At 42.9% G+C, this 15,529-nt stretch overlaps 1 protein-coding gene across 2 annotated transcripts in view; it reads left to right on the top strand.

Annotated features, from left to right (window-relative positions):
• The window catches only part of LOC132821637 (solute carrier organic anion transporter family member 2A1-like), a 151,357-nt gene that overhangs the window by 88,009 nt on the left and 47,819 nt on the right, over positions 1-15,529 (top strand). For both annotated transcript variants that reach the window (XM_060834345.1, XM_060834346.1), the window contains exon 7: positions 10,798-10,879. In XM_060834345.1, the coding sequence (XP_060690328.1) occupies positions 10,798-10,879 (82 nt within the window). The remainder of the gene's footprint in view (positions 1-10,797; positions 10,880-15,529) is intronic.

Genomic DNA, 15,529 nt, shown 5'->3' with positions numbered 1-15,529 from the left:
AGGTCTGGCAGATAGAATACAATGTTAGTAAGTGTGAAATCATCCATTTTGGTAGGAGTAATAGTAAAAAAGATTATCACTTGAATGGTAAAACATCGCAGCATGTGACTGGATGTCCTTATGCATGAAACACAGAAGGCTGGTCTTCAGGTACAACAAGTAATTAGGAAAGCATATAGAATTTTGTCCTTCATTGCCAAAGATATTGAGTTTAAAAGCAGAACAGTAATATTACAGCTGTACAAGGTGCTGGTGAGGCCATACCTAGAATATTGTACGCAGGTTTGGTCTCCTTACTTGAGAGAGGAAGTACTGGCACTGGAGGGGGTGCAGATGAGATTCACCAGGTTTTTTCTGGACTTGAGAGGGTTGGCTTATGAGGAGAGACTGAGTAGATTGGGATTATGTTCATTAGAATTCAGAGGAATGAGGGGGGGGGGTAATCTTATAGAAACATGTAAAATTATGAAGGGAATGGATAGGATGAAGTAGGGAAGATGTTTTCACTGGCAGGTGAAACTAGGACAAGAGGGCATAGCCTCAAGAGGGAGCAGATTTAGGACTGAATTGAGAAGTAACTTCTTCACCCAGAGGGTTGTTAATCTGTGGAATTCCTTGCCCAGGAAAGTAGTTGATGTTAATTCAGTAAACGTTTTTAAAGTTAAGGTAGTTTTTTTTAAAAACAATAAAGGAACTAAGGGATACAGTGAGAGGGTGGGTAAGTAGTTCTGAGACATGAGCTTATTGAGTGGTGGAGCAGGCTCAAAGGGCTGGATGGCCTAATTCTGCTCCTCGTTTTTATGTTCTATAAGATCACTATGCCATCACCTCCTCAATGGACGGTGAATTGATCTGTGGAGTTTGCAAATGCCTGCTTCATGTATTTGCTACTTCATTGTTCCAGATAGAAACACATGTGGGCCCCACAATTTAGATTGTCCCATCAGTCTAACACTGACTCCATCCCTGGGCTCTGTCCCAGTTATTTCCAGTTTTATTTCACACCCAGAGAATGACAAATGAAAATGGGGAAAACTAGTGAACACTGTCAGGGTTCTGCCTCATCACAAGGTACCCCCTCAGAACCTCCGTGTTCCCTTTCCCCATCGCATTGCTCTAACAGCCAACTCCCCGTGCCATCCCTCACTCATCCAATGTGGAAATTAGTGATATTGAACTTTACTTAAATCATCCTCCCTGCTTCCTGAGCCCTGGCGTTATCTGTCAACGATGCCATCTTTGCTTCTCCACATTCCTTCTATGGAAACCACAATAAAGCCACTCTCATCGCCTACCGCGCCTCCACTACTGTTCCGCATACCCATCATTTGCTTTATCCTCACCCAACACCCTCTTTTCTCACACTTCTGCAAATTACTCTGTTTCTGCATCTGCCCCAGGCTTGTGTCCCCCACCAGTTTGTACAGGTCCCAACCCAATTACTAACATGGCAATTTTGTTGAATGAGCATGCTGTATGTTTGCCACATGTGCAACTTGTGCATGCTGTAGGTATTACATAGACCTCTCAATGTGCCATACAACATGACACTCCTTCTCCTGGACAGATCTCTACTGTCAGACTGCGTGTCTGTGCCTATGCTAAATATCACATCAATATTACACCGCTAATAGCTTTCAGCTCTGTTAATGCACCAACATGCTAACAGGTGTGGCATACTGTGAGCATGCAGGTTGGTGCTAAGAGAGCAAGTGAGCAGCCCTGAAATACAGCCTGTTCCAGTGTTTGAGCTAAGTACCCATCCCTGTAAGAATAATATCCTTGTAGCAGCCTTTAAATCTACTTGCTAATGCACCACACAATGAAAGTCTATGCTTCATAACTGCCTACAGATTCAAAGATGATTGCAGGGGGTTGGCAAAAGTTGGATACCTATGCCTATGGACAAGTGATGTGTGTGACTAGCTCCCCCTGGATCATGTCCTGAGGTAGTGTTTGGTGCTGAGTAACGTGTAGGCTCCTCAATATTATTAGTGAGCTAAAGTCACCAGACTGCCATGGTGAGAAATCTTGATGTGTGACTTGTTTAGCACATTTTGGTATGGTGGGAAGCTAAATATTAATTAGGTATGTTACCGCATTAAAAAAATATTTAACAAACAAAAATCTCCCTTAATTCACAACTCACCACTGTCTAGTGCGCAACACGTCTCACCACTCTACAATGCATAAACGAACGACAAGTTGCTTGTAGCCTTGTGACAGTCCTCACCAAACTTCTTGTACGATTCTGCCACATTTCTGCTGTAGCCCATGTCACTCAGATCTCTATAAGATTCTGCCCATAGAGTATGGAAGTGAAAAAGCTTTGCTGAATCTCTATGAACTTGTTTGAGCCCATTATGTCACAATTCACACAACACCAGGTTATAGTCCAACAGGTTTATTTGAAGTCACAAGCTTTCATAGCACTGCTCCTTCATCAGATGAAGTGAAGGGAAGCACACAGGCACAGAATTTATAGGCAGGTGTGAGTGGAGTATTGAAAGGCTGAATAACAAGTTTCTGCAGGTGATCAAAAGTGTCAAATGGTATGAGTAAAGTGTCAGCAGCTGAACAGCAAGCGAAGGGATGACTTATGATCTGTTTAATTGTGGCTGAGAGATAATTACAAAAAATTTAAAATAAGATGGTTCTGGAGATAAACCAAATGGCTAAAATACTGTGATACGAGTATACAAGTCACATGCTGACAGTCCAACCAATGTTACAAGTAATCAAATACTGCACAACCTAATGAAGGCAGAGAGATCACAACAAGTTGTGAAGGTGATTGTGTCAAAACAGGAGGGTAAGGAAGATTTCACAAATACAGGACAGTATGGTGGAGTTAGATGTTGTGTGACATAAACCCAAGATCACGGTTATGGCCATTTTCGTGCGTATGGAACTTGGCTATCAGTTTCTGCTTGGAGATTCTGTTTTGTTGTGTATCTCTAAGGCTGCCTTGGAGGATACTTAATTGAAGATCAGAGACTGAATGTCCTTGACCACTGAAATATTCCCAAATTGGGAGGGAACACTTCTGCCTTGTGATTGTTGCGAGGTGTCCATTCATCCGTTGTCGTAGCATCTACATGGTGTCACCAATATATCAAGCATTCTTGCCTGTAGCCTATGAAGTAGACAATATTGACCAAGTCACATGGGTATCTACAGTGTTTGTGGTTAGTGGCATTCCCACATATGATGTCAGTATCCATGTCAATGATCTGGCATGTCTGCAAAGAGGTTGCCATGGCAGGTTGTGTAGTATTGTGGTCAATGCTGTCCTGAGGGCTGGGTAGTTTGTTGCAAATGATGATCTGCTTAAGGTTTGGCAGTTGTTTGAAGGCGACAAGTGGAAGCTTAGGGATGGCCCTGGTGAGATGTTCGTCACAGGTCTGTGGTTTCTTGCTTGATTTTAAAGTTAAAGTGAAGGGTTTGTGAAGCAAATGCTTCACGCCATGTCGTGAGGTTCTTTGCAGTTGAATATCTAGGAAGTTAGTTCTCAGGTGTTATGAAGATGTGGGTGTACTGTACCTTTAAAAGTTAGTTAAAAAGAGAGTTGAAAGCTAGCAGAAGTGTTCAGAACAAGATACAATGTAACATGTGGTCCAGCAGCTAGGATAGCTGGTTGCCTGGAAATGACAAAACAAATTCGAATTAGGCCAATCAGTTTAAATTATACCCTGAAAATTTTGACAATCTTGAAGCCAATGACACAATCCGATACTTTGGAGGTATAAGACCAGGGAAAATTCAACAGTTGCCATAGGACCAACAGATGTAGACCTGCTGTCAGAATTCTCCGAGAGGGACCTGCCTAGAGAAGGAGTTTGCACAGAGATAAACATCACCACCGACCTGGAGAGCAAATCTGCAAAGAGAAATAGATGGCTGGCTGGTTTTGAATTTGAATTTTTCAGTAAATCAGTTTTATCAGACTAGTATTATACAAGGGAAGGTAAAAGATAGGTTAGAGAAAGGAGTTGTAAATATTTGTTAGTTAATTATTCTCTATTATGCTTTAAGAAATAAAATTATTAGTTTTTATTTTAAATTGTTCTTGGCCTCTTGAATTTTTACAGATTACCGCATGGGATAAATCATTTCTGTGTTGCTGGTTTACATTAAGCAAGAGGGTTTATCCATATTGTAACATAGGAGAACTTTGAATCTTGAATAGGCTATGTAATTTGACTGCTTGATCACTTCCAGTCAGTTTCTGAGTCTGATTCCCAGACTAGCTGTTGACTGGTTTCTTTGGATGACTGCTGTATCTGCCTACAACTAAATTCTAGCTGATCATTTAATCACACAAAGAAAGAATGTAGCTGTTCACAGGTTCAAGGTCTTCCATCTCCCCATCCATCTACTCTCTTTCCCCATCCCCATCTGTCCTTTTGTTCCCCTCCCCCACCTCCTGACCATTTCAGACCCCTCCCCTCCCGACATCCTTTCTCCTATGCACACATTTGTCCTCTCTAATCTCTTACAGTCCTCTACTCTACTCCAACCATCCAGTCCCCAACCCCGAACCTACACAATCCATCCTCTCTCAGCAATACGAAATATGAACATTCTGTTGAATCTGAACATTCAGCCTGAAGGCTAGTGTTGCGACTAGATGGAAGGAGGGAGTTGTGGTACATTGAGTGGTCACAGAGGTTGATATGAAATGGCATGTGAGCATTCATTTACTGAAATGAGCCATCTAGATGAGAAACTACTTCTGGCACTGCAGCAAGGTGCTTGAGTCGAGGCAATAGGATTTGACCTCAAAGCTGCTTGTTTCCATGTAGTCCAGGATGCCAACCAGGCCTCCAGAGAGAAACATTGCCTCACTTTTCATGTTCGCACTCTTGACTCAAATCTGCTTTGCTGAAGCGCAGATCACTGGAGCTGTTTTGGTCTTTCAATTACATTCCTTAAATTTTCAGAATCAACAGTTAACAGTGTTAATGAGACTGCTTTTAGAATATACAACATTACAGGCCCTTCGGCCCTTGATGTTGCACCGACCTGTGAAACCAATCTGAAGCCCATCTAATCTACACTATTCCAATGTTATCCATATGCCTATTCAATGACCATTTAAATGCCCTTAAAATTGGTGAGTCTACTACTGTTGCAGGCAGTGTTCCACGCCCTTACTACTCTCTGAGTAAAGAAACTACCTCTGACATCTGTCCTATATCTATCACCCCTCAATTTAAAGCTATGCCCCCTTATACTAGCCATCACCATCTGAGGAAAAAGGCTCCCACTGCCCACCCTATCTAACCCTCTGATTATCTTATATGTTTCAATTAAGGCACCTCTCAACCTTCTTTTTAACAGAAACAGCCTCAAGTCCCTCAGCCTTTCCTCACAAGACCTTCCCTCTATACCAGGCAACATCCAAGTTAATCTCCTCTGCACCCTTTCAAAAGCTTCCACATCCTTTCTATAATGCAGTGACCAGAATTGTACGCAATACCCGAAGTGCGGCCGCACTAGAGTTTTGTACAGCATGACCTCATGGTTCTGAAACTCAATCCCTCGACCAATAAAAGCTAACACACTGCAGACCGCCTTAACAACCTTGTCAACCTGGGTGTCAACTTTCAGGGATCTATGTACCAAGACACCAAGATCTCTCTGCTCATCTACACTACCAAGAATTTTACCATGAGCCCATTACTCTGCATTCCTTTTACCCCTTCCAAAGTGGATCACCTCATACTTTTCCACATTAAACTCCATTTGCCACTTCCCAGCCCAGCTCTGCAGCTTATCTATGTCCCTATGTAACCTACAACATCCTTTGTCACTATCCACAACTCTACCGACTTTAGTGTCATCCGCAAATTTACTAACCCATCCTTCTACCCTCTTAATCCAGGTCATTTGTATAAATGACAAACAACCGTGGACCCAAAACAGATCCTTGCAGTACCCCCCTAGTAACTGACCTCCAGGATGAATATTTCCCATCAACCACCATCCTCTGTCTTCTTTCAGCTTGCCAATTTCTGATCCAAACCGCAAAATCACCCTCAATTCCATGCCTCTGTATTTTGTGCAATAGTCTACTGTGGGGCACCTTATCAAATCCCTTACTGAAATTCATATACACCATATCAACCGCTTTACCCTCATCCACCTGTTTGGACACATTCTCAATCAACTCAGTAAGGTTTGTGAGGCATGACCTACTCTTCACAAAACAGTGTTGACTATCCCTAATCAACTTATTAATCTCTACATTATTAGAAATCCTATCTCTTATAACCCTTTCCAACACTTTACCCACAAGTGAAGTAAGGGTCACAGGTCTATAAGTTCCAGAATTGTCTCTACTCCTCTCCTCGAATAAGGGAACAACATTTGCTATTCTCCAGTTTCTGACACTATTCTTGTCGACAATGACAACATAAAGATAAATGCCAAATGCTTGGCAATCTCTTCCCTGGCTTCCCAGAGAATCCTAGGATAAATCCCATCTGGCCCAGGGAACTTATCTATTTTAACACTTTCCAGAATTGCTAACACCACCTCCTTGTGAACCTCAAACCTGTCTCGACTAGTAGCCTATACCCCAGTATTCTCCTCGAGCACATTGTCTTTCTCTAGTGTGAATACTGACGAAAAATTCTCATTCAGCGCTTCTCCTATCTCCTCTGACTCCATGTACAATTTCCCATTCCCATCAGCCCTAATCTTACTCTAGTCATTCTTTATTTCTGATATACCTATAGAAAGCTTTAGGGTTTTCTTTGATCCTATCTGCCAACCACTTCTCATGCCCCTTCCTGGCTCCTCTTAGCTCTCTCTTTCAGTTTTTCCTGGCTAACGTGTGACTCTCAAGCGCCCTAACTGAGCCATCACATCTCATCCTGACATAATTTGGAGATGCCGGTGTTGGACTGGGATATACAAAGTTAAAAATCACACAACATCCAGTTATAATCCAACAGGTTTAATTGGTAGCACTGGTTTTCAGAGCGCCGCTCCTTCATCAGGTGGTTGTGGAGGACACAATTGTAAGGCACAGAATTTATAGCAAAAGTAAGCCTTCTTCTTCCTCTTGACAAGAGATTCAATGTCTTTAGTAAGCCACAGCTTCCGCGCGTGACAACTTCCTCCTGCCTGACCAGTACACACTTATTAAGGACCCGCAGTAGCTGGTCCTTGAACAAGTTCCACATTTGAACTGTGCCCATTTCCTTCCCTATCCTATGCATCCTATATCTTGCCTAATCACATCATAATTGCCTTTCCCCCAGCAATAAGTCTTGCCCTGCAGTATTACTAAAGTAAACATTACCAAATTGTGGTCACTATCACCAAAGTGCTCATCTACATCCAAATCTAGCACTTGGCTGGGTTCATTACCTAGTACCAAATCCAATGTGGCCTCACCCCTTGTTGGCCTGTCTACATATTGTGTAAGGAAACCCTCCTGCATACATTGGACAAAAACTGACCCATCTAAAGTACTTGAACTATTGTATTCCCAGTCAATATTTTGAAAGTAAAAGTCCTCCTAACAACTACCCTGTTACTCTCACTCCTGTCCAGAATGATTAATTAGATTACTTACAGTGTGCAAACAAGTCAGCCCAACAAGTCCACACCGACCCAGCGAAGCGCACCCACCCAGATCCATTCCCCTACAATTACCCCTACACCTAACACTACAGGCAATTTAGCATGGCCAATCCATGCACATTTTTAGACTGTGGAAGGAAACCGGAGCACCTGGAGGAAATCCACGCAGACACTGGGAGAATGTGCAAACTCTACACAGTCAGTCGCCTGAGGCAGAAATTGAACCTGGGTCTCTGGCGCTGTGAGACAGCAGTGCTAATGACTGTACCACCGTGCCGCCCACTATCTTTGCTATCCTTTCCTCGACATCTCTGGAACTATTTGGAGGTCTATAGAAAACTCCCAACAGAGTAACCTCTCCTTTCCTGTTCCAAATCTCAGCCTGTACTACCTCAGTCGATGAGTCCTCATATGTCCTTTCTGCCACCATAATACTGTCCTTGACTAACAGTGCCACACCACCCTCTAGCTTATCATTTTCTCTGTTCTTACTGAAACATCTAGCTTCTGGAACTTGCAATAATGTTTCCTATCCCTGCTCTACCCATGTCTCCGAAATGACCACAACATCAAAGTACCAGGCACCAACCCATGCTTCAAGTTCGCCTACTTTATTCCTGATGCTCCTAGCGTTGAAGTAGACACACTTAAAACCACCTTCCTGCCTGATAGTGCCTTCTTATGATCTTGAAATCTCATTTCTGACTTCATGACTCTAATCATCCTGTATACTCGAACAACAATTTAGGTTCCCATTCTCCTGCTCAAAATTAGTTTAAATGCACCTGAAGAGCATGAACAAATTTCCCCTCCAGGATATTGGTACCCCTCTGGTTCAGGTGAAGACCATCCTCTCTTTAGAGGTCCTACCTGCCTCAGAAAGAGCCCCAATTATCCAGAAAACCAAAATCCTCTCTTCTGCACCATCCGTGCAGCCACGTATTCAACTCCTCTTTCTCTAGGGTGTAGGTTTGCTCGCTGAGCTGTAGGTTTGATATCCAGATGTTTTGTTACCTGGCTAGGTAACATCATCAGTGGTGACTTCCAAGTGAAGTGAAGCTGTTGTCGCCTGCTTTCTATTTATATGTTTGTCCTGGATGGGGTTGCTGGGGTTATGGTGATGTCATTTCTTGTTTGTTTTCTGAGAGGTTGATAGATGGTATCTAGATCTATGTGTTTGTTTATGGCACAGTGGTTGGAGTGCCAGTCCTCTAGGAATTCTCTGGCATGTCTTTGCTTAGCCTGTCCCAGGATAGATGTGTTGTGTACTACTAGAAAACAGAGTAGAACCACCTATACAAAGTATTCAAGAAGAACGAATACTCAAAAAATACAGTGCGCAGATTCCTCAAGAACAAACCACGACAAGCAGACCAAACACAGCCAGAAACCCTAACCACCTTACCATACATCAAAGAAGTTTCAGAAATGACAGCCAGACTACTAAGACCCCTCAGAATCCTAGTAGCACACAAACCCACCAACACTCTCAAACAAAAACTAACAAACTTAAAAGACCCAGTACAACCCATGGACAAAACCAATGTCATCTACATAATTCCATGCAAGGACTGCCACAAACATTACATAGGACAAACAGGAAGAAAGTTAGCCACCAGGATACATGAAACCAGCTAGCCACAAAAAAACACGACCCTCTCTCCCTTGTAGCCCTACACATAGATGAAAACAACCATTATTTTGACTGGGACAACATCCTGGGACAGGCTATGCAAAGACATGCCAGCGAATTCCTAGAGGCCTGGCACTCCAACCACAACGCCATAAACAAACACATAGATCTAGATGCCATCTATCAACCCGTCAGAAAACGAACAGGCAATGACATCACCACAAACCCCAGGAACCCCATCCTGGACAAACCTATAAATAGAAAGCAGGAGACAACAGCTTCGCTTCATTTGAGGTCGCCACTGATGATATTACCTAGCTAGGTAATGAAACTCCTGGATATCAAACCTACAGTTCAGCGAGCAAACCTACACCCTAAATTTCAACTTGAGCTACAAACCTTCACAAACCTTTCAAAAATCCTCTTTCTCTCTATTCCTCGCTTTGCTAGCACATGGCACGAGCAACAAACCAGTGATAACAACTGTTTGTTCTTGCTCCCTGAATTTCTGCTTTAAATCCCCATCTCTCTTCCTAGTATGTCATTGGTGCCTATGTGGAGCATGACTTGGGGCTGGTCTCCCGCCCCCTCAAGGATCCCAAAAACACAACCAGAGACATCATGAACCCTGGCACCTGGGAGGCAACGCACCAAACGTGAGACTTTCTCATTCCCACAGAACCTCCCATCTGTCCCCAATGACTAATGCTCTGCTCCTCTTCCCCCTTCCCTTCTGATCAACAGGGACAGACTCGGTGTCCCATTGATTAGCCCTGGTAAGTTGTCCCTCCAACAGTATCCAAAATGGTATATTTTTTGTTGAGGGAAATGACCACAGGATTTCCCTGCACTGCCTGCCAGTTTCCTTTCCGCTCACTGACTGTAACCCAAATACTTCCTCCTTTTACCTGAGGTGTGACAACCTCGCTGTGACTCCTCTCAATAACCCCTCCATCTCCCGAATGATCCGAAGTTCATCCAGCTCCAGCTCCAGTACTCTAATGTGGTTTTCAAGGAGCTGGAGTTGGGTACACTTCCCACAGACGCAGTCAGCAGGGACACTACTGGTGACCCTTACTTCCCACATTCTGCAGGAGGAACTTTCAAGTGTCCTAACCTCCATTCCCACTATTCTAATTCCCAATGAAGCTACTGAAAGACTTAAAGAAAAACTTTTCAGAACTGAAAGTGTGTTGCAGGTCATACTTTTCTCAGTTGCTGCTGGGGTCCTGGTTATGGTGCAGTCAGTGACATAGTTCAGTTCTCAAGAATCATTTAAATGAGGACAGCTTGGGCTTTGTGTGCTGTGGCCATAGTTTGATTCAGGCAGATCACAAATTGTGATATCCAAGAAAAAGGATTAAACAAATTTACGTTCTGATATTTAAAGCTATCATTGAGAAAAACATTTTAACGTTTATGCAAGGAAGGATTGAAGCATTTACTGTTGAAACAGATTGAAAATTCACTGTCAGGTTATGTCTGTCTCATTTCATTTCTACATTTCATCCTAAGTCATTTCTCATTTTGGATATTTAATCTTCAGATCTCACAACTTTGTTTTGTAGAAGTCAGGAAGCGAGGCTGATATGCTAAGTGAGATGGACGAACAAAAAATGGAAGAAATGTCACTCAAAGAATTCATCAAGAGTAAGTCAAGTTGAAGCCATTTTGAACAAATATGTGAGTCGACCTTGATCCTGTTTATTGTCTATCAAAGCAGTAGCTGTTAGCTACATTCTGCTGTCCTTTGTATAGTTTCTGCTCTGATATCTGGAAAGGGCAACTTAGGAATTCTCTGGCCTGTTTTGTGATGTCTCTGCTCTGGATTGGATAAGGTTTGCATGCTCTCCGCAAGCTATAATGTGGAGGTGCCGGTATTGGGCTGGTGTGGACAAGGTCAGAAGTCACACGACAACAAGTTCTCGTCCAACAGGTTTACTTGAAATCACAAGCTTTTGGAGCGCTGCTCTTTTGTCAGATGATGAGGGGCTACACTTCTGGCTTTCTCCATAATCCAGTTTGTGTGCTTACAGGTTTGCACACATTTGATAAGGTGGTATTGAAGATAGTATTGGATAACTAATAAAAGACAACTTTAAAATAAAAGAAATAAAGATGTCAGACCCATGGAGTTTCATAGAACCATAGAATGCCAATAGTGTGGAACCAGGCCATTCAATCCATCGGCTCCACATCTATCCTCCAAAGACCATCCCATCCAGACCCAGTTTCCCCTCACCCAACTTGCCCTATCCCTACAACCCTGCATTTCCCATGGCTAACCTATTAGGCTACACATCACTGGACACTACAGACAATCTATCTCGGCCAATCCAGCACATCTTTGAGTTCAGTTGAATTTCTAGTCAATTATATGTCCCCAGGACGTTGGCAATGGAAGATTCAGTGGTTGAATGTCAAGTGGCAGTGGTTAAATTGTATCATCTGGAGATAGTCATTGCCTGGATTTTGTGTTACATGGATGTTACTTGCCACATCACAGCCCAAGCCTGGATATTGTCCTGATGTTGCATTTGAACATGTACTGCTTCAGCATCTGAGGAGTCGTAAATGGTGCTGTTCGTTGTTCACCAATAATTGCACATCCCCATTTCTGAATATATGATGGAGAGAAGGTTATTGAAGAAGCTGCCAAAGATGGCTTGGCCGAATACTAGAGGAACTCCAGTAGAGGTGCCCTGAGGTTGAGATAACTGACCTCCAACAACTATAAAAATTTTCCTATGTGCCAGGTATGACTCCAACCATCAGTTTGCAGCTGACTGCCAATAACTCCAGCTTTGCTAGAACTCTTTGATGCCCGTCTCAGTCAAGTATAGCCTTGATGCCAAGGGCTGCCACTTTCACCTTACCTCTGTAAAACTGCTCTTTTGTCCATATAATTTTTGAGAAGATCTGTAGCTCAGGCTGAGGTTCAGGTTGTAAGTTTGCTCGCTGAGCTGGTAAGGTTGTTCTCAGAATTTCGTCACCATGCTCAGTTACATCATCAGTGAACCTCAGGTGAAGCATTGGTATTCTGCCCCACTTTCTATTTGTGTCTTGGTCTGTTAAGGTGGGTGCTATCATTTCTGGTTCTTGTTCTCAGAGGTTAGTAAATGGAGTCCTATTCAATAAATTTATTGATGAAGTTCCAGTTTCAATGCGAGGCCAGTACATGTTTCTTTTTAGCCTGTCCTAGGATGGATGTATTGTCCCAGTTGAAATCATGTCCTTCTTTGTCTGTGTGTAAGGATACTAGTGATAGTGAGTCATTTCTTTTGGTGGCTAGATGATGTTCGTGTGTCCGTCTGGCTAGTTTCCTGCCTATCGTCCGATGTCATGTTGCAGTCCTTGCAGGGTATGTTTTTGTAAGACATTAGTTTTGCTGGTTGTTACAGGGTCCTTTAGATTCATCAGTAGCTGTTTCAGTGTGTTGGTAGGTTTGTGGGCTACCATGATGCCAAGAGGTTGGAGTAGTCTGGTAGTCATCTCTGCATTGTCTTTGATGTATGGTAATGTGGCGAGAGTCTCTGGGCGTGTTGTGTCTTCTTTTTTGGGTTTGTTGTTTAAGAAGCGGCTGACTGTGCTTATCGGGTACCCATTGCTCTTGAATACATGTACAGGTATTCTTCTTCTGCTGCTGCTCATAGTTCCTGGGTGCTGCAATGTGTTGTGACCCGTTTAAATAATGCCCTGTGGCTAAACATTCTGTGGCTGTTCTGTTTGATATTCTTCTGGCTTGTGGGGTGTTGAGGGGTGGATTGTACTTCAGACATTTTGGTAATACCTGTTTCTTGAAGCATTCATGTAGGAAATACAGTTGTTCATGGGTAGTGCTCAGTCGGATGGCGTTGCTTTCCCATCTTCGGGCTAGTTTGAGTGTAATGCATTCATTGGTGTTTCAATTTTTGAGAAGATTCATAGCTCAGGTTGAGGTTCAGATTGTATGTTTGCTCACTGAGCTGGTAGGTTTGTTCTCAGACATTTTGTCACCAAGCTAGGTAACATCATCAGTGAGCCACCGGTGAAGTGCTGGTTTACATGTCTTTGCTTGTTAAGGTGGGTGATATTATTTCTGGTCATTTTTCTCAGAGATTGATAAATGGGGTCCAAATCAATGTGTTTATTGGCGGAGTTCCAGGTTGAACCGAAGTTGTAATGAACTCAAGAGCTGAGTGGCCCTGGCAGATGTCTCAATTAAGTCACCTCTCAATCTTGTTCTCTCTCATGAAAGCAGCCTCAAGTTCCACAGCCTTTCCTCACAAGGCCTTCCCTTCAAACCACCCAACATCCTGGTAAATATCCTCTGAACTCTTTTTTCAAAGCTTCCACATCCTTCCTATAATGCGGTGACCAGAACTGTATGCAATACTCCAAGTGTGGCCGCACCAGAGATTTGTACAGCTGCAGAATGAGCTCCAAAAACTCAATCCCTCTACCAAGAAACACCAACACACCATATGCCTTCTTAACACCCCTATCAACCTGGGTGTCAACTTTCAGGGATCTATGTACATGGAGATATCTCTGCTCATCTACACTACCAAGTTTCTTACCATTAGCCCAGTACTCCACATTCCTGTTAGACATTCCAAAGTGAATCACCTCACCCTTTTCTGCATTAAACTCCATTTTCCATATCTCTACAGCTTCTCTACGTCCCTCTGTATCCTGCAACGTCCTTTGGCACTATCACTGTTCTTAGTGTCATATGCAAGTTTACTAATCCATCTTTCTAAGCACTCATCCAGGTCATTTATAAAAATAACAAACAGCAGTGGCCCCAAAACAGATCCTTGCAGTACACCACTAGTAACTGAACTCCAGGATGAATATTTCCCATCAACCACCACCCTGTCTTCTTTCAGCGAGCCAATTTCTGATCCAAACTGCTAAATCACTCGCAATCCCATGCCTCCATATTTTGTGCCTACCATGGGGAACCTTATCAAACATCTTACTGAAATCCATATACACCACATCAACTGCTTTACCCTCATCCACCTGTTTGGTCACGATTTCAAAGAACTCCATAAGGTTTGTGAAGCACAACATACGATTCACAAAACTGTGTTGGTACATCCTAATCAACTTATTTCTCTCTAGATGAAGATAAATCCTATTCTTCCAACCCTTTCCAACATTTTACCCACAACCGAAGTAAAACTCACTGGTCTATAATCACCAGGATTATGTCTACTGCCCTTCTTCAACATGGGGTCAGCATGTGCTATCCTCCAGTCTTCTGGCAGTATCCCTATAGTCAATGACAACATAAAGACCAAAGCCAAAGGCTCTGCAACCTCCTCCCTGGCTTCCAGAGAATCCTAGGATTAATCCCATCCGGCCCAGGGGATGTAGCTATATTCACACTTTCCAGAATTTCTAACACCCCCTTCTTGTGAACCTCAATCCCATCTGGTCTTGTAGCCTGTATCTCAGTATTCTCCTTGACAATGTTATCTTTTTCCAGTGTGAATACTGATGAAAAATATTAATTTCGTGCTTCCCCTATCTCCTTTGACTCCACGCACAACTTCCCAATACTATCCTTGATTGGCCCTCATCTTACTGTAGTCTCTTTTATTCCTGATATCCCTATAGAAAGCCTTAGGGTTTTCCTTGATCCCCCCTGCCAACTACTTCTCATATTCCCTCCTGGCTCCTCTTAGCTCTCTCTTTAGGTCTTTCCTGGCTAACTTGTAACTTTCAAGTGCCTTAACTGAGCCTTCACATCTCATTCTAACCTAAGCCTTCTTCTTCCTCTTGAACAAGAGAATCAACTTGTTTAGTAAACCATGGCTCCCTTGCTCGACAACTTCCTCCCTGCCTGACAGGTACATACAAGGACACACAAGAGCTGTTTCTTGAACAACTCCACATTTGAATTGTGCCCATCCCTTGCAGTTTCCTTTCCCATCCTATACATCCTGAATCTTGCCTAGTCACATCATAATTACCTTTCCCCCAGCTATAACTCTTACCCTGCCGTTTATACCTATCTCTTTCCATTACTAAAATAAACATAACCAAATTATGGTCACTATCACCAAATTACTCACCTACCTCCAAATCTAACACATGGCTGGGTTCATTCCCCTGTACCAAATCCAAAATGGTCTCACCCCTTATTGGCCTGTCTATATACTGTGTCAGGAACACCTCCTGCACACATTGGACAAAAACTGACCCATCTAAAGTACTTGAACAGTCAATATTTCCAGTCAATACTTGGAAAGTCAAAGTCTCCCATAACCGTTACCCAGTTACACTCACTCATGTCCAGAATTATCTTTG

This window comes from Hemiscyllium ocellatum, chromosome 13, assembly GCF_020745735.1.
Source record: "Hemiscyllium ocellatum isolate sHemOce1 chromosome 13, sHemOce1.pat.X.cur, whole genome shotgun sequence".
Taxonomy (NCBI): domain Eukaryota; kingdom Metazoa; phylum Chordata; class Chondrichthyes; order Orectolobiformes; family Hemiscylliidae; genus Hemiscyllium; species Hemiscyllium ocellatum.
This window is presented reverse-complemented; position numbering and strand designations above follow the sequence as displayed.